The following is a 25,979-nucleotide window of genomic DNA, read 5'->3' on the forward strand; positions in this document are numbered from 1 at the left end:
CAAGCACATCAGTCACTTCCCGCTGTAGATGTCAGCAAAACCCTTTACAAACCTCCTGCAGTATGAGGCTTTCCCTACAAAGCTCTTAACCTCTGTCTGAGTTTATGGGATAGGCCACGCTCTGACTGCCTCAACCACATCAGTCAGGGGCATTACCGTATCAGACTAGACTGAGACTACCTGGGGCTCTAAGGACGAGGGTTGAGGTCAACCAGGGGAAAGAGTTGCCCCATTATCTGACAGGTCTTTTCTTAAGCAGGTCAACCACCGCAGGATACTGAGATTAAAAGCAAACCCAAGCAGAAACTCCTCAGAGAGATTTTAGAGATTAAAGTGAGGCAACAAGAGCAGGAGAATCAAAGTGACACACCGTATACCAGGACTCCACAATATGAATCCCCGACTATTAGCTGTAGTATGCTGCCAGTATAGCCTACTAAATGACACCCTCCTTTAGTAGCAGAAAGCCACAGCTGTTTGTGGATGACAGGACAAGGGGCTCCTAGATCTACAAGGACAGTCAAACCCACCCATTTTAGCTTTCAGAAAGCCAGAACCACCCTTTGTGTCATCAGGTGCCAAAGCACACAAAGGAGACGGGGCAGGCATTTGGTTATCTGTGCACGCCCCACTCTAGTTTCCTTGTACATAAGGACAGTCACGTCTTAGGTGTCGGTTACACCACACAGCACTCCAGAGGGTGAACCCCTTGTTTGGGTACAGGAACATATGCCTGGGTCAAGTGTCAAGGAGCTAACCCTGGAGGAGTTGGTGCAGAGGCAGATTTAATTGGATCTATTAAATGCCTGTACAGTTGTCTGCAGAGTTTTCACTTCCTGTCTCAGACATTCTACAACACATCGACTTGCTCACCACTGTAAGACTTCTCACCAACCCCACACACTCTCTCCTTCCGAAACTGTGCAATGTTTCCCCAAGCCTCTGATAAATTGAATCTCTGCAGCAAGAATAGCATCTTCAAGTATGACAGGTTTGGCACGGCTAAAGTTGACACGCAGGTCCCTATTTCCCACATGTGCAACAAAATGGTCTTTAGCTAGCAGATTTTGAGAATGAATGTCTGCAACATGATAAGCTTTAACCACTACATGGTGCAGTTCAATGCCAAATTGTCGACTGTTTCATCGTGTATACTCTGCCTTGAAGACAAACTAGCCCTGTTGCAGTCAGCGCTATCACAAGGATCCAAACATCCACCCAGTAAAAGTTTCAAGCATGAAGATTGGCATGGATAAGTGTGCCTGTCATTCCCCATTCTCTCTATCCCTGACTCTATCCACTGTCCTGTCTCTAAAAAATGGCATAAAAGCTCCCCCCCCCCCAAACCAATTGAACATGGCGCACTGTCATCCTGTCAGTTTTTAATACACTGCAACTGCACACGTGATGTCACCACATGACAAATAGGTATCACACACAGCAGCATAGACACTATGCCACCTTTGCTTTTGTTTTTCAAATCCTGACACATAAAAAGAACACAACACCGGTGGTGGATTCTGTTTCTCGATTCCCGCTATCAGCTGTGTTTGCAGCCAGTGAGAGGGGGATTTGAATTTAAATGACTCCAGATACAAATTTGAAGCATTAGTTAGGCCACTTGGCAAGCGATGATTAAACATGGATAAATAAGTTCCCACAACACTGCACTGGAACACCTGCAGGGGACAGTCTGAGATTAAAGTGCTGTGTGCATGCGTGTTACTGCTGCAGGAGTGCTGCTTAACATAGAGAAGGGAAAGATAGATAGAGAGATAGATAGATAGATAGTTGACTAATAGATACTGACATGGCAAACAAACAGCCTATATAAGTACATCCGTATATTATTGGCCCAAACTGAGTGGATTCTGGTGTGTGTTACTCCTCCTTTGCACCACACACACACACACACACAACCACACACACACACACACACACACACACACACACACACACACAACCACACACACAAATTCACACCATGCCCAACAAAGGCTGCACAGCCTCAACACACACCAACTCTGCAGTGACGTGAGGAGGAGGACTGGAGGCTGCTCTTATTTTAATTCAACGTCAGACCAAGTTTGATAAACGCCCCCCTTCCCTCCCTTATCCCTCTCTTTTTCTCTCCCCTCCTCTCTTCTCTTTTCTTCTCTCCCTCTAGCCCATTTCACTGCTCCTTATACACAGTAAGGAGCACCGTTTTTCCCCCCCCACCCTCTCCTCCACCACCTCCATCTTTGAGATAAAGCATTGCCTTTAGATTTTCCATCATCAGCAGCAGCAGCAGCAGCAGCAACAGCAGCAGCCGAGATCTGGCGCTGCAGTCGCGCTGGCATTCAACGTGGGTGCACACAGCGAGTGAGACCGACCCGCCGCATCTTGTGGATTTCTTTGCGCCTACAAGCCCGTGTACATGGTTCTCCCTGCTTCTCATCCACGCCAGGAGTTGATTTCACTTCTCGGAGAAAATGTGGCATCGCACAATAGCGTCAGTGCTTATTTTGTTGTATTTTTGGGAGGACTCGCTGGCAGGGTTTCCAAATCAAATCAACATAGGTAAGTTCAAAGGGGTACTCCGGCTGCATTTCTACATGTCTTAGTGCATATTCTCTAACTAGGACACGTCTTAAAGTCGCACTTGATTCGGTTTGGTGCATAAATCCAAGCCAAGTTCACTTCTCGTAAAGACAGGAGGATTCTGGGATGAGGCTCTTCTTTGTAACAAGGAGGTTACTAAATTGTTAAAGCAAAGATGAATTTTAGAATCCGCAGTGTTTGTGTGTATAGTAGGCCTAACATGTATTTATTTCGTCATTTTGTTCAAATCTGTGTAATAATGCTTTTGGTGATTATTTGAGGTGACTGCACTCACTCTGTACCATAGTCTATGGAAGAAACATTTAAATCCTAAAGAGTGCATTTTCAAGTGGAGTAGTAGTATTAGCTAATCAGTATTTTTTTTTTTTCCACATGAAATGATTGTGAGTGCGGTTCTAATGAGACATTTCTGTCCTGTAGGTGGACTGTTCATGCGCTCCACTGTGCAGGAGCACAGCGCCTTCAGGTTCGCCGTCCAGCTGTACAACACCAACCAGAATGTGACGGAGAAACCTTTCCACCTCAATTATAATGTTGACAACCTGGAGTCCTCCAACAGTTTCTCTGTCACACACGCCTGTGAGTATTAATTACACTCCTTGGAAACTCAGTAATAGGCTTTATCCTAAAGTAATGATCATTTGCTCCAGTCATTACATTCAGTAGGCCTGAATATGTCTTGAGCAAAGTCTTTAATGGGCAGGTTTATCCAAAGAATGACACAGATGTGTATAACTGAAACTGGTGTTTGCATAAAATGGTTGGCTGTCACACAGACACCTGCCAAGTGTCTGGCCTCACACACACACTTTCCTCAGTCCTGCAATCCAAAACTCTCCAGCTGGATGATGGAGCATGATGGCCTGTAATTGGCCGACCACTATGATTTAGTAAACTGTAATTCAGTAATTCCAGAGAAGCTAATGTCCAGCACTTAGATGACTGTACACTTGAAAGTGAAGATAAACAGTGCTGTTCTTGTTGTTGTGGTGTCTGGCTGTGATTTTAGATAAAGGTTTTGGCCAATGTTTGCAGGTTATTATCAGTGTCGTAGAGCTTACTATTGGAAATATGGATGTTTGATAGGGCTGGGTGATAAGGTGGAATATGATCTCATGAATATCCTCAAAATGTCAAAGGCTGAATAAACCAGAGTAAAAACTTTACAATATTAGCATGTGCTAAAGTTGCTTATCACACGTTATTATAATAGTCTTTTGAGGTAACGATAATACAAACTTTTTAAAACACAAAATAGAGCAGTTTTGGGTAAAAATGTGCCACTCCAATGTTCTTCAGAGGCTAAGAGACAAGCTGCTGCTAATGTTAGCTTGTTTCAAGGACCTCAGCTTGTTATTGAAGGTATACCGTCATTGTTTTATATACTCAAAGTTTTGAATGATAGGGTCTTAATATCAGCTAAGGTCTCCCTCGTTAAAATAAACACAACTGGAACTAAAAAGTAGTAAAAACACTAAAGAAAAAGTCTCAAGTTATAAATTAGCATCTTTCCTGAAACGGGAAATCAGAAGGAGGCAAAAGCTAGGTTGCTGCTTACATTAGCCTAGCCAGTTGCTTATTATTATTAGTGGGTTTTTGGTCAGGTAAGGAGATTGTTGTCTAGTTTTATGCAAAGCAAAAATATCCACAAAACTTCCTCCTATTTAAAACCATACATACTCCGTCATTAAAACCAGTAAAGCAAAGAATGAAGCAGTTTCAGATGCAAATTAAGCATTTTTCAAAACTGTACTCAGTGAACACACAAAGTAGTAAAGTAGCAGTAGCTTCGAGGCAATGTGCGACTAATGTCCATATAATTGAGGTGAGAACCATTTCACATTCTTTAGAGTATTATAAAGGCTTTGGCATTTGTGCCAACCATGCTTTCTGGCTTCAGTATCTCTGCTTTGTAATACACTAGGTGCCATCATCATCAATGTACATTGTGTTACCACTCCATAATGAGATGTTTTACTGCCCAGTCCTACTACATCCATAGTGTTAAATAAAAACATCTTCACCTGGATACCTTGATAAATTGACTTATGTAGAATATTTGAAGTTGAATATTGAAGTAAAATGTAGATTCAAATAGTAGCTGTTACCCATCTCTTCATGCAGTTTGGTTTAAATCAGGGCATTTGGCTGTCAGTCTCTTTGATAATGATCTTAAACATTGTGTTATACCAGCCTGCAATGACGTTAATTTGCCTGAATACACTTTTGATGCATAAATAACTCACTTTATCAACTGTAACACGCTGTAATCCATGTAGTCATCTGCACAAACATGATGAATTTGATAGGAAGGCTTGTTGAGTCTGAGATGGCTTCATAATTGGTCTACCAGTCACTTCTCTGCCATGTAGGGCACCAAGTTCTGTCTGGAGAATTAATTTGTTATCCGTCTTCCCACCGACTGCACTTCACACTGCACGCGTTGGGATCAGCTGCAGCTCTCCCAGCTCTGTGAGCAGCAGCAGAGATGGCTGCGTGACCTATTGAAGTGAAAAAAGGCTTTAAAAAAAGAGAAAGGAATATTGAACTTGATTGTACCTCATGCATATATAATGGACATGCAAAACAATGTTTATATGACATGGTTTGAAGTTGGAGGGACATTCAGTCTTAAACCATCACACCTTGTTTGACACTGCTCAGTGCACCACAGCCGTGCTCTGTGGGATTACGAGTGCCTGTGGGGTCAGCGCTCAGCTTAAGGGCACTTCAACAGTCATCACAGGAGAAGAGTTAAATATTACACGCTTGGCTTGTCCACATCAGGGTTAAAGCACTCCTACTTGGGCCTGTTTTTCATTTCAACGAGGTCAAAAGGGAGCCGTTATGTAAAAAATTACTCATCCAGTTAAAATATTTTCTTGTGAGTGTCTATGAGCTTTTACTGCCATCATCTTCAACCTATAGGTTGTCCTTCGGCCACACTTGAATACTTTGACTAAATAGGATATCAATGTGTTTTTGGGGCATGTATCCTGCTGGATAACGCACATTTTTTACAATTTTTTACTTAGGTTTTGTCTGAAGTTAAAAATATGTTTCCTGCCACATGTGGAGTTGAAGTGAAAACAATGACCTGTTGAATGAAAAATAAATCTCTGTCTATACCGCAATTCTTCAATTAATAGCCCAGGCTTTCATTTCTTTCAGTCTATAAAATGACCCTGCCTTTACTTGGGACAAGTGCCAATTTAAGATGGGCCTTGAATTATTTTCTAACAAACGTTGTCCACAGAAAAGATGGGAAAGACTGTAAAATTGTAAATTTACACCAAAAAATATTTAAATGTGTACAAAAATATCAATAAACAAATAATATTACAAATCACTGATTTGGGGGAGAGAGGGATACACCCTTGTTGATTTATTTTTGACCCGCAAACTAATCAACACTCATAGGTGGCCTTAAATTGGGATTGGCTTTTAGAAGTTTTACGGTATTTGCATTACGCGCCCGTTTTACATCTCAGTCTGATTCAGCAAACCGGAATCCATTGTTTTTCAAAGGCACTTAAGCTTTTTGTTTTGGATGGATAGAAAATAAAACAAGATAATCAGCAGGATTTATCTGAGTGAGATAAGCTGATGTAAGCCGTGCAGCTCATTATGCAGACAACCAGGCTAGCTTGTGACTCGGGCTTGAAAATGCACCAAACTCCCAAATTCTTATTTTAGAGTTGCATAATGCCATGCTCGCCTGGCAGGTGTTGATGTAGCAAAAGAATGTGATGATTATGATTTGACACATTTCTATTCTGGCAGGAGTTACATGTTTGTCATTGCTGTGCTTTCCCTACAGTTTGCATCGTTCATTTTGATAATATTAGAAAGTGTTAAGAAGACTGAGATTTTAACTAATGATCTTTCCGCAAGACAACCTTTTTTTTTTGTATTCATAAGAGGAGTTACTTTCTGTTTAGAGCTCATTTTGTGTGTTTGTTGTATGTCATGAATGGAATAAAGCCGGACAACAGTGCTGTCCTCCAGCTAGGTCAGTTCATAATGATTGTTACAAATCCCTGATGGCAAATGACTGTGTTATTGGCAGCGAGGATCAATAGGTGGAAGGCTGTAGTCCAGTAGTACTGTGTGTGTGGCTCCAGTTTTTGCTCCAGTATGGAAAAATCAATTCTCACCAAGCTTTCATTTTCTCTATCTCAGTCCCTCTCTACTAATATATGGCTGTTCTCCAACTCTGCTTGGCTGCAGATACTGAATCTGCAGTTTGATGCTTGCTTTGCAGCTCTGAAAGTTGAGAAACAAACAAAACAGAGGACATGAACAGCCAACGAAACATCGGATTAAACAATTTCTACAGTTTTTACTATTTGAGTGGATTGATTCTGACGAAGAAAACTTCCCCATGCTGCCTGCCGTGTTTATTATATATCACCAATTTGTGTTTGGTTTGAGTGATGCTTCAGGATCAGGATGTATTGATGTGACACATAGCCCAAGGCCGGGACAGATTGTGTGCATAAATGCACAAATGGGAAGGTTACGTCCATTAAAACTGAGGTCAGGGCAGGAAATGACAGCGGAGATGGAGCCTGTTGGCCTGGCTGCACAATCAGGGGGGAGTTGAACCAAGTGCATATGGGATGTAGTTTTGGGATATGGTGACAGGTCAGACAGCAGGAACAGATCACTTCATATCTTTATTTTGATAGCATTTTCTCAATTTACTTTTCAGTGTATGTGAGGGGTATATGGCAATAATTCACAGTGACTCAAATGTATGAACATTTTTTGAGTGGGGAAAAAAAAACCTCAAGTTTTTAAGTTTGTGTTGCTATCGAGATGTTTCCTGTATGTTTTACTACAATGCCATGTGAAGAAGAGAACCTAAAAAGACATCTTATAAAGCCTTTACTTTTTCCCTTCTCACATCTCATCTGCGGCATATCTTTTAAGACCAGAATTTTCCAGAGAAGAATTTGACAGTTACAAATGACAGTATATTTCTCCATAAAGTGTTTATTATAGCCACATATCCTCCCTCTTCTGCGATGACTCAACAGTGAGGTGCTGCTCAGACAGAGGCTAATGTTAGGGCACTTCAATGTGTAGGCAATGGATAGTCCCACTAATGCAGCAGTTTATGTAGCCAGATTGCCTCCTCCTTATCAGCCTCCTCCTCTTTTTCTTCTTCTTCTTCTTCTTCTTCTTTTGCATTATTAAGACTTAATTGACTCATAAGCTGTGTCCAAATAAGGACATTCTAGTATTAACCGGGCATTTTTTAAAGATTTATTTTTGGCCATTTTTGTGCCTTTATTGGAGAGCTAGGACAGTGGATAGAGTTGGAAATCAGGGAGAAAAAGAGTAGGGAATGACATGCGGGAAAGGAGCCACAGGTCGGATTCGAGCCCGGGCCGCCCGCCTGGAGGACCACAGCCTTCATACATGGGGCGCGCGCTCCAACCACTGCCCCACCAGCGCCCCTTACCGGGCATTTTTTATGCAAATATAGCCTGCCAAAAAGTACAAGAACTCAACTACATTCAACACATTCCAGTGTAATTTAACTTAACAGTTTTGAGTATTATTTAGGGAGGCAGAAGAGATGTTTAGGAGAGGGAAAGATCTGTTTTATCTAAGTCTGTTCATATATTGGCTGTTCAGATCTGTTGGCATATGTTGGCTGAAATCACAATTCTTTTGTTGTTTGATAAAAGTTTGATGATGGATTAATAGCAGTTTAAGTGCTTCACTTTACTACAGTGAGCAAAAAACTGTGAACAGGGATGAAGCCAGATGGGCACCATTCAAAGGTAAAAATAAATGCCTGCAGTACCTCTTTAGCGCAATAGTTCACAGGTTGTTGTGCTATATTCAAATAGAGCCGTTTTTACCAGGTTCATGAAACAAGTCCACATGAAAACTTCATCGGTGGACATTTTCAGAAAGCTCTTAGTTCAAATCTCGTCATAATTGCATATTGTTTCATTTCTTTTCTGGTGGGTGGTAGAGTAAGATTCATTTAATTTTAATAGTATAGATTATTTTTTAACTCAAAATGTTTAAGAAAACTCTTTCTTCTTTTTTGATCGTTATGCCTGTTTATTTCCTGCATAAAGTTTGAGTCTTTTCTGCCCATGTTGCTGTTGCCTAGCAGCTGTGTGGTTGATCGCCAATCATATTGTGTACCAGCAGCACTTTTCATAACAAGCTAACAAGTTCTGTCCGTAGACATTTTCATTTTTTCATCGTACCAAAAACCTTAAAACAACAGATTGTTTGGGGGTCTATTGCCAGGTGTGACTCTCTGTTGCACTATTAGCACCCTGAGGTTACCAGTGCGATTAAAAAAAAACAGCAGCATGTCTATTATGTAATGAGTTTTGAGTGCTGGTGGTATTTTGTGGCCTGTCAGCAAGCTAGGCTAGCTGTTTCCGGACATTGTGCTTAACTATTAAACAGCTGCTGGTAATAATGACAATAAATCTATATCGTCTTATCTCTACAGGAAAGCAAACATAAGACACATCACAGCCTTCCTTTCTCACAAGCATTTACAAATCAAACAGCCATCATAAGGGCTCATCATCATCAGAGTTTTCTGGAAAAGAACGGAAAAAAAATGAGAATAGAAAGAAATGCTCCTCAGCTTCTGTTCATTCAAATATTGTAATATCCCAAAACAAACATTCTTTTGGCTTAGGTTTGTAATGATTTTTGTAGATGCTGTATTAAAACAGACATGCTTGCGATATCAATAAACAACAATTAATCAATATATAACAACCATGGATCCTTCATAAGTCTGGGACCTCATTAAACCCAACAAGTCATCATGCATGATGCATTAGCACCAGAGACCAGGTTGTCAAATTGTTTGGCCTGAGGGATAGCATGCTGCATGATAGTTTCTATCTTAATTCACACTCTCTGGCCACAGGTCAACTGTGTAAACAAAGAAGTGTCATTATTAAAAACCCCTTTGTTACATGGGAGCAGCAGAGAAAGGGGAGGTTGCTAATAATGTGAGAGAAAAAAACATGTCCAAACCGGCTTTAAAGCTTTACTGCCCAATGCATACATTCAGAATTCAAATTATTGTGCACTTTGAAACACATACTTACCTATTTTCTGTGATTTTGTATTTTGATTTTCTGCATTTGCGAGCTTTAAAATGGATCCTCTCCATTTTGGAGCCCTTGAACAGATGAGACACTTACCCAAAAGCATGTCCTTTTATCACGATGCAGTGATAAAAATATCTGAGTAAGTGCCACTGCACCCAGCGTCCTGTCAGTTTGGATGACCTGCTCCAAGTTGATAAGTCCTGTTCCTCAGATTTGTCATGTCTTTCTCATCATATAATAAAATACAAATGCTTTCAGAAAGTCTTTGGTATTCATTGTATAATTTAATTTAATACTAATTTCAGTAGGAGCCAGAGCTGTCTTCTAACAGATGTGTTCATGACATGCATACATGGTTTGACTCTTAAATTGATTTTACACCTGCACAAAACTTCTGTAGAACTGCTAAAGTTTTTGGGGTGAGCTGCATGTGTGAACACAAACAGCTGATTTTTTTAGACTTCATCCAGAGTTTCTCCTGCTGGTATTTTTTCCACAGAAAATTCTAAGTGAGCTGATGTGAGAACGCAGCAGGATTTTATCAGGAGAATTCACCTCGAGCGAGTGGGAGGGGGTGCGACTGCGATCAGTATATCTGCACATGTAATTAAACTGCTGCATTACGTTTTCTGTTGGCCAGTATGATCTTCTCTGCTCTTTTGTTGATATTGTGATTCTGTCAAACTACGCGTAGCATTGATATAAAGACAAATATTCCCATTATAACGTCATAAAGCGATAGATATAAACAGGAGGATTTCAGGAGCATTAATGCATTAGCTTTCTGTGTATAAGAGAAGAGTGGTGCTCAAGATATGACAACATTTTCAGCAGACTTTTAAACGTCATATGACTTCATGTGAATCTGGCACATATCTATGATATAAGCATCTTGTTTCTTGTTACTCACCCTGGTTGTTTACAGTGCTGCAAAAATAATGGAATAGCAGTGAATAGGTGCAGGGGGCACACCACTGGAGATGTGACGTTGGTCTTTCATTCTTTGCATCAGAGTGCTTCCATGTCAGCGCTGAAACGCGGCGATGGTGATCACTACTGACAAGCTACAGTGATGCTGCAGCAGGGTGCAGCAGTGTGATACAACTTCCGTCAGCGATGCTGCCTCTGACGCTCAGCTGCCTCTGACGCTCAGCTGTTGTTCACTAAATGTAACCGGAGATTATGGTTAAAGACATGAAAACCCATGCTAAAGAAAACCTCAGGAACCAGGAGGCCTGTGAATAATTTAGAGGAGCTGCTTTGATACATTTGAAGACGTTGTATGAGAGTCTGTGTTTACTGTAAAGGGGCAAAATAGTGCTTTAAACTTTTCCATTGCTAAATTAACTAAAATGATGAAAAACATGAAAATATCTAGTTTGATATTCACTTCATTTATTTATTTCCTTTGTTTTGTCTATTTTCTGTCCACTGAGACTTTTCATTTTTATTTTCAAGCACAGACGATGAGTGCTTATGAAAAGACAAGGTTCAGAGTTATGTTTTGTAACTAATTTAAATTCCTATAAACAATTGAACTGCAGATTTTTAAAAAGTGTTTTTAATTTGTACAGGATAGAGTCATATTTTTTTAATTAATTGAAGAATTTGGACAATAGAAAATACTTTGATGCCAGAGATATCAGATGTTCCCTTTTACTCCTACACATGTGCATTTGTCTGATGTTTATTTAAATCCATATCCGAGTGCATTCTGCAGCACTATAGTTCTTTGAAACCGAGTTTGTTGTGTTCTTCAGTCTCTTATAAAAGTGGTCCTTGGATGGGGTTTTAGCAGGAGGCTATATGCAAAGCATGTGTAGGTGGAGTGTAAGCAGTGCTTTTAGTGGTGCAGTGAAATATTAAAGGGGATTCTTTCATCCAACACTCCAATAGCCACAGGCTCTGTCTGTATATCTGCTGATTTCCTTCTGTCATGTTGTTGAGCATGTGGGCTGGATCCAGTTGTGTTGATCAGATTAGGGCTAATCCAACCAGTGTTACCCGGCTTTTTGCGAATAATGAGTATCTGCTGGGGGTAGCCCATTGAAAGAAAGATATGTTTGCTCTTACAAAGCGGTAATCTGCAGAGAGGAGGGAATTCCAGCCAACATGCAACCACAGCCTACTCAGGCTTCAGTCCCTGTGTGCCCTCTGCCGCCTCCGTGGTCGGTCAACTGGGACAAACTGCACAACAACGCAGACTGTAATGCGGATAAAGAAATAAAACACTTATATGTCATAACACACAGATCATTTCAACCTTGTTGACTTCAATCAGATGTATATCTGAACACAAACATTCACTGTGATTTAATGGTAAAATTAAACTAGCAGGTATTTAAACGCCTTTCAATAGAATGAGTGCAGTTTATTCAACTGAAACCAGATGAGCTGTGTGCAGAGTCACTGTCGAAAAGCTCAGGCACAATTATAGAACGTTACATAATCTGTTTGGTAACTCTTTTTGTTAGCCACTTTAATAGTGAGGCTCTTTTAATAGCATCATCAGTCTGTCAGTGGGTTCACCACTTTGGTCCAGGCTAATGGACTGACATGAATTTTTGTACAGATGTTCAAAGGTGCCCAGAGAATATATTCGTTTGAATTTTACAATCCTCTAATGTTTCCTCTAGTGCTATACTGGCAGGTTCAGCATTGTGTTCTTGACATCAATATCTCAACAATAAACGTAGATTAGCATGAAATCTGCCAGTGAAGCCAAAGACATTTCCTGCCTGGCTTAAGTGCAAATGAGATTATTAACTAATGATACCATCCTGATAGGCTAATCTTAAAAGGTGAAAAAGAGGTAGTTATAGGCACATCACATAGGTGCAGGGCAGTGTAAAAACAGCAAAACTGAGGAAAAAGATAGGCCCGCAAAAAAGGTTTTAATGATCACAACGTTTTTCGACCAGAGGTCTTCTTCAGGTGATAATCTTTTTCCTTAATCTTAATGAGTGAACATTAAACTGGTTCAACATGAACATCTTATGACATGGTCTTATGGTAGAATAGTTGCATTAACATAAATAACTGCCTTGTCAGTAATGCATAACAGAGGTACCGGTGTGGCTGTAGACATTTGGAATGACATTAAATAGATGAACTTCCTTTATTTGTACTAAGGGAAATTGTTTTTTTTTTACTATGCACCTTGTCATGTTTTGTTGAGACATTGCTTGTAAATAAATTGAACATTATTTATTTTTATGGTGCCTGGAGCAACAATTGCTTTGGAACAGTAGCCTCAAGGCATTCAATGGATAAAACATCATTTTGTTAAAGTGTTTCTACATTATGAGATGTAAAAAAGAGCACCGTTGTGTGTTTTTAAAACTCACAAAAAATGCTTCAGAGAACATTAGACGGACAAAATAAATGCACAAACAGGGAAAGATGATGTTTTATATGTTGTTATTTTAATCATATTTCTTCATCAGTATCTCCATGCTTCCCAGTGCATGCTGGGAGGGCTTTTTCTCCCTCCATGGCTAAATGCCAAAGCAGAAACCCAAGGGGAGGAAAAGCAGCTCTCAGTGAACTTTGTGCACTGATTGCAGAACTGATGATTGCTACAACTGTGATAATGTATGACTTACTGGAATGCACCATTGCTCAGGTGCAGACGTATCCAGTCCCACAATGCCGTTGTGCTTCCTGTCTAACTGACACACTGAACAGCTGCTGTGTGTGTGTGTGTGTGTGTGTGTGTGTGTGTGTGGTGTGGGTGTCTCTGTGTTTAAATGTTTGGTATTATGTTTTGGATTTACCTTTCATTTTGATTTTGTATTATGATGATTAATTTATGTTTTGTAAGAACCCCCTTGAAAATGAGATGATGCATCTCAAGGGGCTAGCCTTGAAATAAATTACAAATTACAAATAACGGGAGGGATGTTGGCCGTCCGCTCTGACCCTGCAGTTCATTCATTCAGAAGATGGCACAGCTTAGGCGCCCTGCTCACTTTCATGAGTAAACACTGAATATGCTGAGTGTCTGTCAGTCAGCACATTTACAAGATTTGTTGGCACCCTCCGTCCGTCTTAGTAATGCTGTCTTAGTAGTGCTTCAAACATTAGTGGAAAGAGATCCTGACTACTATGAATGTCGGTGTTTCAGTTAATCACAGTGCTTATTTTATTTCCTGCACATCTGTTTTTTAGTATTTTTGACCTACACGAGTATCAAGAAGGACATCAATACTGCAGGTTAAGATACAAGTAGTATATTGGCTCTAGTTAGTTGCGACATGCTGTGTATGATGATGGGAAGATGGATCACCTTGATATATAGTTAATAGTTTTTCCCACAGCTGTAAATCATACAGACAGAGGTTACATAACCCCACACGTGACAACAGGGATTAATGGAGACGGCGTCACACAGAAACCTCAATGTAAGAACCAGTGTGCAGCACTCACAGTGAGTGAGGTCCATATCAGCTACATGATAATCACACCGATATGACATAAATCATTACAGCTTGAGTTTGACATTGTGATTAATCTGCAGTATAAAAATGGGATTAAAAAGGGAAACATAGACTCAAATAAAGACAGGTAGTTTGTGTTGCATTATTGGAGCTTTGTGCTAAATTAAAGTGAATGTATAGCTTACATGGGTCTACTTGCTAAACGAACATAGACTTGTAAGTTTGATTTTGTACAAGGTTTTTGCATCTCCAAAATCAAAATTTCTGCAAACCATAAATTGCAAACACCCCCCCCCCCCCCCCTTGCTAAAGTGGCATGCTCCATGAATAGCAATGATTGTCTGTCAGTAGATCACTGCTCCAGACTAAACATTTTTTATAACTTATTGTACAGACATTCATGATGTCCTGCAGGATGAACCCAGCATTTTGTTGTTGCCATCACATGTACAATTTCTCCAGCAACACCAGCAGCTTACGTTTCTCTCTTTTGCTATACTTACTGGCTGGATCAGCACAGAATTTGGCCCAGACTTAAATTGTTCTCGTACGATGAATTGGGCTGATTTCAGTGATCCCTGACTTTTTCTTCTTGACCCACAAAGAGGTTGACTTGTGTTTCTTAAGGCATTGATCCTCTTAACCTTTGCACGCCATTTAAATCAAGATAGATTAGTCCAATGAGTAAAGATAAGCATTTATAATAACAGCTGATGTGTTAATTAAAGAAAATAAAGTCTTCGGGGCTTACACTCTACAGGGAGATACTGTTATAAAAAGGTTACCCTGCAGCAGTAAGATAACCCCCCCCCCCCCCGCCAAGCAACGCATATTTAAAAATAGACAACAGCAATATAATAAGCTAAGAATGAAAGTATTTTGTTGTAAATAAATGTGACCAGCTGATTCGCACAGCTGAAGACTACAGGGAAGCATGAGGCAGCATGTGTTCGAGTAGTGTTTGCAGAATTGTATGAAAAAGAAACAGGAGGCTGAGTATGCAAAATACATGATGTCAACAATGCTTATATTCTACACTTAAACGTTGATCCCTGTAAACATTACCCCTGCTTAGTAGCAGTATGTTTTTAGCCATATTGAATATTAGCTTCAGCAATTAGCTCAAAGCGCTAATGCTACCAAGAACATCCTCACAGAGCTGCATGCATCGCTGTAGACTCGTAGGGCTGTAAAGTAAGGATAAACACCTTACATAATACAGTAAGTAAGGTCTCTATATCTAAATGTAATGGTCTTTATATTGCTTAAAGGCAATATCTTCAAAGAAGCAGGTCTCACAGTCTGCTACTTCTGTGTGTTTTCTGGGTATCTGTAAGTAGGTTTGTCCTGTGTCCTCTGCCTTCTTCTGTCTGTTAGGACAGATATTCCCATTAGGCCGAGACCAACATGCCCTCCATCCCTCTCCCTCAGGAAAATAAATGTAAGTCCTACAGCACTCTTCTCCTCTATAGAACCCCTGCAGGAACTTATCTCCGACAGCGGTGGAAAAATAACTCCCCAGAAGGCAGCAGCATGCGAATAAACAGGTTATTTGTTAGGGTCACAAAAAGAAAAGCAGTTTGTCCTCACTTTGTCCAAGTGCAGGAGCCAATCCAATTCCCCCCAGAAAGTTTACCTCCTCATCCCAGTGTTATCCCTCCTCTGTCCTTTCCTGCATTCTCGCTTTCTTATGTGCCCAAAGTTCAATTTTCAAGGACAGCAGCCTCCCCTCTACGCCTGCTCTCTTTAAGAATTCACTTTGCAGGCTCGGCTCGACTCTGCACACACACTACAGGCTCATCCCTACATCAGTGAGTTTCATGATAGACTCAAACAAGATCCCTCAGCTGTCTCCAGGAGAGACCCTTAAAGCTGCAAAGCCCTGAGTTTTATGGAAGGCTTTAAGTCAGGAGTGATGGTTCCAGAGCCACAGCATCTACCTGTGAAGTTTGACGAGGTGTCGAAGAGAAGCAGAGAGAGGAAGCAGCAGTGATGACAGGCTGATGTGGGTGTTTGTCTGGGGTGATGGAGGAAATAAGATGTACAGAAGGCAAACAGGAGATTGTTCCTAGTTGGATTGTGCATATGAAGAAAGAAAGAATTGAGGCTGCAGTGCAAAAAAGAAAATTCTCAGCTTCCCCTCTGCAATAAAGTAAATGATGCATATCTTCATTGCTGACCACAATCAGGGGGATTTACTGCAGTGTTTACTGCACCATGAGCCCAAATATATGATTTCATTAGTCCTTTAGGAGAACAGGCGGTCTATTTAACCTTGACAAACAAAAAGCTATTGTTGCCATTATGAGAATAAGAATTGGATTATGTTGGATCAGATGGGAAGTGTTAATTTAATGGCCACCCTCTATTGTTCTCGCATAACATTGGATGGATATTGTCTGTTCCAGGAGAAATGTGTGAATCTATGATTTTAGAGGAAACCATGTCAGTTTGATATTAATATTATAATCCACTGTGAGGCATTCTGAATCCCAAACTGAGACAATGATAATCTGCTTTAATATTTTTTCTATTTATGAAGGGCAAGATTTATTAAAGTATTTATGAAATGCTCAGCAGGTCCTTGAAACTAAGCTGAAAATTGTCCTTGAAATATACAGAAATACTGCAGCAGCCCGTTGAGTTTGCTTGATTTCAGCATCATCTTTTGCCAGTTATACCAAACAGGTTGAGCTCAAATGTCCATAAGTACAGTATAATTCTTGTAAGTACTGTAAATTGAAGCCTGAGGAAATGGAGGGATGAAGGAATGATAAAATAACTGAGTGAAGATGTGTGGATGACTGGACAATTGCTCTAATGGAAAACTGAACAGAAGAAACTTTGAAAAACATGCTTCATTACACTCCAACTTAACACTTGGAGAACTCAAACAACTGTGAAATGATTTTACTGCCTTTGCAGGCACCAATGTGAATGTGTGGGAGTATTTTAAATTCCATCTAAAGTGCATTTGTGATAAATTCAGTCCTCACACATTCAGTGCAATTTTCTTCAACATATCTTTCTAGAGTTTAACAAGAAATTGTCGACACTAAATGATATGAAAACCACATGCTTAAACTGGCCAGGTAAGGATAACAGGCTGGATCATAAATGCTGAAATCTTAAAGAAGCCACCAGCTGTTTCTCTTCTTCTTTTTGCATCTTTTTGTAAAGTAATTTCTTTACAGACTAAAATGACTACTTAAATTAATGTATTCTTTGCAGCCATCTGGCTCTACTGAATCAGGCTTTTGTAGCGGGCGATTTCAAATGAACCTTGTGAGGTATCTGTGGGTTTGACATTCATTAACTGATGTAAGAGTTTGTCGACTTAAGTCATTCTGTATTCACTGATTTCATTAATAAAAGTCTGTGTACACTTGAAGGGGAGAACTATGGCAACTGCAAAAAGTTGAAACATGACTCAAGTGATGTCACGTGAGTCAGCATAAGTCAGGTCTGAAGAGTACTAAAAAAGGAAAACATCTGGGAGGTTACCTGACCACTGCAGCTCTCTTCTTAATATGTGAGGTCGGCTGCTCAAAGCTGAATTAGCTGCTACTGGCACATTGCACTCTATTTTAGACACAGTTGATGGGGGTTGATATGTTGCATCAGATTTACTTTTTAAAACTGCAATAAATTAGATAATTCTTCTGCTGCTTACATTTTGATTTGAAGGAGACATTGAGTCCAGCAAGGGGTGCAACAACTAATTGGTTTACTCATACATAGCAAGTGTTTTGTTCCATTACTATAAAGTATTTACAGGTTAACTATGTTAGACTTACTCAGAGAAATAGGATTTTAACTCACAGATTCACAAAAAGACCCTCGTTAAATCCAATGAGTTGGATAATGGCATACTTAAACATTGGTTAGGGAGATTGAGTAGCTTCAGTGAACAGATTTTAATCAGCAGTGAGCTGAGGAGCTGAGGGTCACAAAAAGTGGAGTGGCTCTGCTGGATTGACCCATTTGCTTTAGATATAATTTACATTCATTCAAAGGTCACATCGCTGATGCGGTCCTGTTTGCTGTCTTCAAACCATTTATTTTTTACAAACAATATGTGTGTGTGTGTGTATTTGTGGGTGTGTGATACGCTGAGCATTTATGGCTGAGGCTCATTTCCACAATCCTACAGATGGCAGCACACAAGGCTTGTGGCTTGTTATAAATCTTTTATACTGCAGCCCAGCCCGACGCTTGCACATTTGCATGCTCATGTTTCAGGGTATTTGTCCATAAAGAGCTGTGGCCAGAACTCTGATTTCCTCATTACTTCTAGTTGATTACCCGGGCAGTTGCATTTAGAGCAAGGAGAAGTGAAGGGCACAGGGCAGCCGTGCATGGTCATGGGGAGCAGACATCCCGCAAGGCACCCATTCATTCAGATTGAAGATTAATGCCATCATGGATTTGCTAATATTTCCACTTTGCATTAGGTATTTTAACCCTCCTGTGTATCAATGGCTCCCCCCTTTTTTCGCGTTAAACTCTAAGGAACCCAAAATCTACCCTTACATTTTGTTTAGCACACATAAGAATACATCAAATAGGATTAACAAAAAGTATTAAAGGTGTTCAGGAGAGGTCAAGAAGCCAACAGGCTTATACAAGGGACCTCACCTCTTCATAGACAAATTGTGTACAGAATTACACAATTTCAGAACAAAATTAAACATACACACATATATACACCTATACATACACATGTCTTTTAGAATTCCATAATTGTACCCCAAGATATCTGATGGAAAACTGACCGTGTTTGGTTTTATAAAAGGGAAGATGAAGATGAGACAAGCTGTCTTGCAGAATATGAGTGAATCTGAGAATTCAATTGAAAGAAAAATCGAAATGATGATGGTAAAGAAAAAGGTACGAACATATATTTGTGAATGTTGTGCATCTTACTTAAATAGTCCGTAGGTAACTGATCACAGAAGTATTGTATGTTCCTACCGTCTTGTATTTTTAACCACGCTGCAACACTGTGACACTGCATCTTCATCCAGTGTCTACTGGAGGCTGCCATCGAAAGCCAAGGAGTCCCCATTAGGTCCAATATTATTGATGTGGTGTGCTTTCTAGTAGCAGTGTCAAAGCCACCAAGATAACTGGCTTGGAACATAATACAGCGTTGAGACAGAGGCCTTAGATCCTGGGGATTTTTGGAGTAGTGCTTATAATTGGAGGATGAATTGAGTTTATTGGAAAATGTGCTTTGACTACTGTTCTTCTCCTCTTATCTCATCGAGTTGCACACAAAGAGAATTAATCATCAAATAGATTTCTGTACTTTTAGCTTTTTTTTAAAAATTATTTCCAAATGTGTAATCTGAGAGGCGGCAGCCACTTTTATCTGGACACAATTCAAAATGTATGAACATGTTTTAAAATGTGTAGGAATACATGAAAAGACATCTGCTCTGTCTGAAATGTTCTGGGGGAGGACCCCAGAGTGCCCATTACATTGTCCCATCCACTGCTGAGGCCCTTCTCAACTCAAACTCTGGCTGGTTTCTAAGCAGACCAAACGTTAGGTGGAGATGGCATTTCCAATATGACATCCGCCATGATTGTAAAACATGAGACTAAGTCCATGTTTTATAGGGTTTAGGATTTTAAAACGAATACACTTGAATGTAACAACTGCACACTTTCAGTATTAGTAAGAAAAAAAGGTTATGTAGACACTACGTGCGGCAGACATACTACGTGCTACAAATGCAAACACAAGTGTCTCAGTTTGCCCCCTCAGCCAAGTCCTATGTGAAGGTCAAGTTGGTTCTCTTTTTCTGGCACTCTTCCTGACTGAAAAGAAACAGCTGATCTGAACTGTTTTGACTCTGTGCGTGTCCCTGACCTGAATCTGCTCTCTGCCCTCTGTCGCCAGTCTGCTCCCAGTTCTCACGAGGAGTCTACGCCATCTTTGGCTTCTACGACAGGAAGTCCATGAACACGCTGACCTCCTTCTGCGGGGCGCTGCACACCTCCTTCATTACGCCTAGCTTCCCCATCGACGCTGACGTGCAGTTTGTCATCCAGATGAGGCCTAGCCTGCGGGGCGCTGTTCTTAGTCTGCTCGCCCATTACAAGTGGGAGAAGTTTGTCTACCTTTACGACACGGACAGAGGTAAGAAAGTAGAATACAAACTCACACACACACACACACCTATGGAAACACTGCAAGCTTTCAGTGATGGATTGATTAGTAGTGTTTAAAATCTGATGCTACAAAAGGTTTAGATGACCAGCCTTTGATATGGAGATCCCTTATCTCTAATCATCATTCTAAGTGCCCTGATACATTTTAATCCATGACAGTAATGATCCTAAATTGCTTCACTATGCGCCTAAATGGGGCTCACAGCGGCAGTCAATAGCTCGTAGCTTCAGAGGGAATGACTCATTCACAGGTGCTGCTGATCTGACGCCATACTACGACTCCAGCCGCCTGAGCCTCTAATCCTCGCCACTCTCTGATTATCTTTTTGCTCTAATTGGATTATATAAAGATAGAACAAAACACACTGTAACTTCTTCATGTGCTTCCTGGCCTCCTGTATCCCTCATGTAGGCCAGCTATTTACAGAGCCTGGACTTGTAGTCCTCTGAGGGTCAACATCTGGAGCGGGATGCATTAAGAAAGGAGTAGAGAGTGTGCAGGAGGAAACACAAGCTGTCCAGCAAAGATAAGCCGTGTGATGTGATTTAATTTTAGTTTTGAAGTCGTGTTACTTGTGTTTCAGAGAGATTTTCTGGGTGCAGTGGCTGCTGTAAAATGTGCCAAATTGTTCAGAACTGTGTATTCCAAGTATTTTTAAACTGACATAGAGCATTTCTAGGACAAGTGCACTCCTTTTTTCCACTTCCCTCGCCTCACTTTATATATTTCCACTTCAGGTGGGTGTCTGAGCTGCTGCTCACTCATGGAACTTGTTCTCACAGAGCCATTTTGAGCATTTTGAAAATCTGATAAAAAACCTTTTTTGGACGCTTTTTCAACAAATACATTTATGACTGACACAAAGTAGGAGCTGTATGAAACCGTTGTAACAAGAAAAAAAGGTACAACTGAATCACTTCTCTAATGGCAATGTATATTTTCGGACCATTTCTGGCCACATTAAGGAGGCTCTCAAGTTTGTAATGGGACATTGGTTTTATTGACCTGCAAAGAACATGAAAAACTATGGAGCATTTAGAAGCCCGACTTATAGAGCGAGGTCAATGATTAAGTATAACAGTTACTTTTACAAATGACCGATATGTGTGGAAGAATTTAATATATCTTTAATTATTTTTTACATCATTGTTAACAAATTCAGTCTACTTTTTATAAAACTTTAAAATGGTGGATTTTAATGTTTCCAGAAAAAGTCTGTATTTGTGACATTTTCAGATCCAAATTCTGTATCTTGGGCGTGAGCGATATGGAACTTTTGATGCTGATATCCACACCAATACCAGAGGTTAGGATAACTGATATTGCTGGCTGCCAATATAATGAGCATTAAAAAGAAAATTTCCAATGTTGATTTGCACAGATAGGACCATGCCAAGTAGCCCAAAGTACTCATGGGCTACTTTCTGAAAAGAAAATCTCTATTCAGGAATATATATAACATTTTTTTAATTGCCAGCCGGTTCTGGCTTTATCTGCTCAGCCTCAAAGCTCGACCTCATGTTCTGAAAACAGTATAAGGGGTATTATCAACTATAGAGTTAGAGCAGATTGGTGTGTTTCTGTGTTTTGGCGGCAGATTGCTGAAGCTGATCATTTTTGGTCTGGCATGTTTGAGACAAAATGATTAAGGAGTTTATAACTCCTCCTGGGAGCAATCAACCTTCTCAAAAGTGCGTCCTGATGTGGCCCTAGGAAGGAACTCTGCTTGACTTTTTTGCCTCCTTCACCTGCTGAGTCGAGGCTGATGATCAACCATCTGTAATCCTCCGCCGTCTCCGCAGTGTGACACAGTGTAAACACTGTAGTTTAGGATGGATTCCCACATGCTGCACAGCTTGTGTTTGCTGAGAGGATAGTTAGTCGTCCTTTTTTTTTTTGGCTGCCAGTCCCAGGCCGCTCCTCTATGTGTCAGGGCTCTGGAGCAACAGAGCCAACACTCATCCAAATGTCAGTTTAATCTTCATTATAGGAAGAGAGCTGGATTTAGGTCCGCAGAGGGACTCACAGGGGGCTCTTTCCGGAGACGATTGTGTCAGTGCAGTTGATATGATGGTAATATGCTGCCGATGCACTTCACAGTGACTGCCATCTAAAGCCGCTCTTTTTATGAGACACATGCCAAATGTGAAGCGAACATTTTATCCAAACAGTAGCAAAGGCATTTTAAAGTCAGCTGGAAATTGGGGGGGGGAAAAAACATTAAAATGAAATTGTGGATCCCCTGCTGAAGATCCTGTGGAATTGGACTCTGACTTTCCTTCATCACATACCATCAAAGGTTTTTTTCTCCCATAGCCTGAAGATAGAAATAACATGAAACCGTTGATGTATGATTGGATTTTGATCGTGATTGAATCAAAATGCCCAGAGATTCCAGTTAATGTATCCATGCATGAACTACACTTGATTTTCCATGTGCATTTCAGATTTTTTACTAATTTAAGCTGTTCTACCTGACACATTCACAATAGTAAGAATATAACCAGTTATACTTTCATTCCTTATGAGCTTGTTTTTTTCCGAGCTGCAGTCTGTTACTATTACCCACAACCCACTCCTCTTAGAAAAGTATATTTGTGTTAAACCTTAAACTCTCAAACACACATATGGTTGATTAAAGACTGTTTTATATGCAGTAGTCCAACATCACCTCTTCATCCATGATGCTCTGGTTATGAAATGTCCTCATTAAACAGGCTAATGGCTGCTGGCAGAAATGACTCCTGGACTGAGGAACATCTGGGCTTTAACAGCTGGCCACAGAAAGTATAACCACATCAGGTTTTATTTATATTTACCTAATTTACAGAAAATTGCTTCATGCTTTAACATTTTACAAGGGCTGCCACAGCATGTAATCTTTGCCAGTTAAAAGGACGTTTTGAGCAATTATCTGGAGCATCTAATGATGCCAAATTAAAAACGATTCTTGATAGTGAACCAACCTACATCAGAATTAAACCAAACAGAACTTTAAGACCAAGAAAACAAATTTATATCACTAAGAGCCACTTGTAAAAAGATCTGTTTATAATATAATATAAGATATATCCAGCAGTTTATGTAATGATCCTTACAGACTTGTTCTAAGATAACACACAGCTTGTACTGATGTCAAGAGATACCACTGCTGTAAAATAGAAGAACAAACAAATATGACTGTGACACTTAATGGTGTCAAAGATAATATTGCATCTTCTAATGTTAACGTTGTGGGTGTCAAAACCCTCGTTTCTTTATAAACATGTGAATAAAAGTACAGCACGCCCTCCATATGATAAGGGACTCTCTTGTGTTGCGTTACAGTTTGCGTCTCCGTCCTTGTCCTCTCGTCTGTAATGACCTTTACTGTCGGCCCTCTGACTAAGCCAGTAGAGGAGAGTTATTCATCAGTTTGCTGATGTTTTTGTGCTGTGGGGCAATGTCATGTATATTTTATTTTTAGCATTTTATGTATTGAGATGAGTGGTAAAGGAAGCACTCCGGTTCCTTCTCTAGTACAGCAATGTCACAGTACTTGTTGTGCACTATAAATACACTAGATGACATGCATTTACATCATACAAGCAAACACAATATATATATATATATATAACATCTGACCAATGACTGAGCCCTGGATACATGCGCCAGCCATATTGATAAGTTGGTGTCAATTTGGTGACAGCTGCAAGCTAAGCCAGCATGATGCAATTGTTACTGAAAAGCAGAACGCTGTAGCTAATAAGCCTATTTCAATATTTATTGATATATATCCTAAATCATATCATCTCAAATTGAACAATGTTATCTCACACCGGATGTCCCTCAGATTACTCAGGCCTTAAACACACAGTCTTCCATCTTACAAATGAGAGGTATTTTTCTTCTGCTATAAAACTCACCCTTGTTCAGCACTCCCAGGAGTTTTGTACAAAATCTCACTGTGTAATCTAATCCTCATTGTCTGCTGTTCCCTTCAATTCACGAACTCTACGTAACGCAAACAACGATTTTATTTTCGTTCGCCATCAAAATGGCAGACTGCAATCCGACCACCTTAAACTTCACATTTTTCTTCATTCTCCTTCTCCGACGACTAATGAGGATGGTCAGGATGCTGGCGAATTTGCTTTCTGTGTGCAATCAAACTGCCCTGCCGCTGAATGTCTGGTTGCTTTCGTCTCCGCAAGGAAACGTCTGATTAATTGCCCGCTACTAAAGAGCTGCACTCAGCAGTCAGGCACACAGGCTCATTAACAGAGTGGGAGAGAGAGAGAGAGGGGGGGGGGGGGGGGGGGGGTTATAAAGCAGCTGTTCCACCCTGTGAACATCTGACTGCACCTACACTTGCAGATGGACAGGTGTCAAGAGGCCCTGACCCCCTCTCCATGCGTAACCAATGTTTTCCTTTTAAAGGTCTGCAACAATGCATGGCGACTGCTGCCGAGATTCTTCAATCAGCTCTTCTTCTTCTTCAGAGCTGTTTTCCAGTCAGTTCAAGGACTCCATTATGCCTCACAGAGAACATAGAGGGAGCAAAGGAGAGCGTGACTGGGATTCACATGTAACAGAATCACATAGTAGGGACTGAAAGGTGCTTTTCTGTAAGAGGGCTTTCAAAGGATTCTGAAACACAGAGAGATGCAGATGAGAAAGCACAGCGCTGCCGTTTGGAATAAAAATCTCCAAGGTTAGACAGGACTTAACATAACATTTAAGTTATAACATTTATTAAACTTTAAAATAGAGCGGTGCCTTTTTTCTTTTTTTTTTGTGTTCATTCGTCTCTTTGTTTCTGAGAATCCGCTCTCTGTGTTGAATGAATTTCAGCTCCTCAGTGGGATTTAAATTGCCTTTAGATTTACAGCTGGGTATGAAGTGTGTTTGGAAAGGCAGTTTGGATGCATGGTGTGTGTGTGTGTGTGTGTGTGTGTGTGTGTGTGTGGTTGTGTGTGTGTGTGTGTGGGGTTGTGTGTGTGTGTGTGTGTGTGTGCACTAATATCATTGGTTAAGAACTACAAAGGGCAATGTGCATTCAATGAGAAGATACAGCTGAGGCATGAGCTGTCTCTGAGTTTTTTTCTGCATGAACCAAACCTCCTCTGTTATCAAGCGCTCAGTCGGCTCTGCCAGGCGCCCAAAATGGCACCAATTGATCTGTGCACATCCACGCATGCAGAGGCAGTGCAGTTTAGAACAACGTCAAACGCGTTAACTGCGGACTTTTGGCTCCACACAGCAGTTACCAAGCCCTTTGAATCTACAAAAAGAAACAAAGTGCAAACATTTCTGTTTTAAAACCTAGAAAGTAGGGATTTATAAAATGTGATTTTATTATTTCTCAGCCTGGATGATTTGTATTTTATAGGCCACTGAGTCTTATGAAAACAGCCATTTCTTATTGCTATCTTCTCCATTGAACAGACTGGCTGACTTGCAGTGTGTGTAACAAACCACTGAAACTACAGCAGCCTTCAGAGAAACATTACATAACTTTAAACAGTTGCATCACTTTGTAAATCTTGGTTCTATGCTCTACAAGGGGAGATGCAGCGCTTGGCCTCATTACAGACAATGAAAACCCTGAGCATCTCTGCTGAACGGGCTCAATGTATGTTGACAAAGTCATTACTGTTTGGTAAT

General features: G+C 40.4%; 1 protein-coding gene across 7 annotated transcripts in view; it reads left to right on the forward strand.

Annotated features, from left to right (window-relative positions):
- The first annotated feature begins 2,052 nt into the window (after window positions 1-2,052).
- Window positions 2,053-25,979, forward strand: part of gria3a (glutamate receptor, ionotropic, AMPA 3a) — a 78,334-nt gene continuing 54,407 nt past the window's right edge. For 3 of the 7 annotated variants that reach the window (XR_009675793.1, XM_061055492.1, XM_061055491.1), the window contains exons 1-3: window positions 2,053-2,562; window positions 3,025-3,183; window positions 20,061-20,300. Coding sequence is in view for 6 of the 7 variants with exons in the window: in XM_061055492.1 (XP_060911475.1) it covers window positions 2,475-2,562; window positions 3,025-3,183; window positions 20,061-20,300 (487 nt within the window). In the remaining variant the exon portion in view is untranslated. The remainder of the gene's footprint in view (window positions 2,563-3,024; window positions 3,184-20,060; window positions 20,301-25,979) is intronic. The other 4 variants (XM_061055486.1, XM_061055487.1, XM_061055490.1 and 1 more) reach the window with 2 other exon arrangements.

Source organism: Labrus mixtus, chromosome 14 (assembly GCF_963584025.1).
Source record: "Labrus mixtus chromosome 14, fLabMix1.1, whole genome shotgun sequence".
In the NCBI taxonomy this organism is placed as follows: domain Eukaryota; kingdom Metazoa; phylum Chordata; class Actinopteri; order Labriformes; family Labridae; genus Labrus; species Labrus mixtus.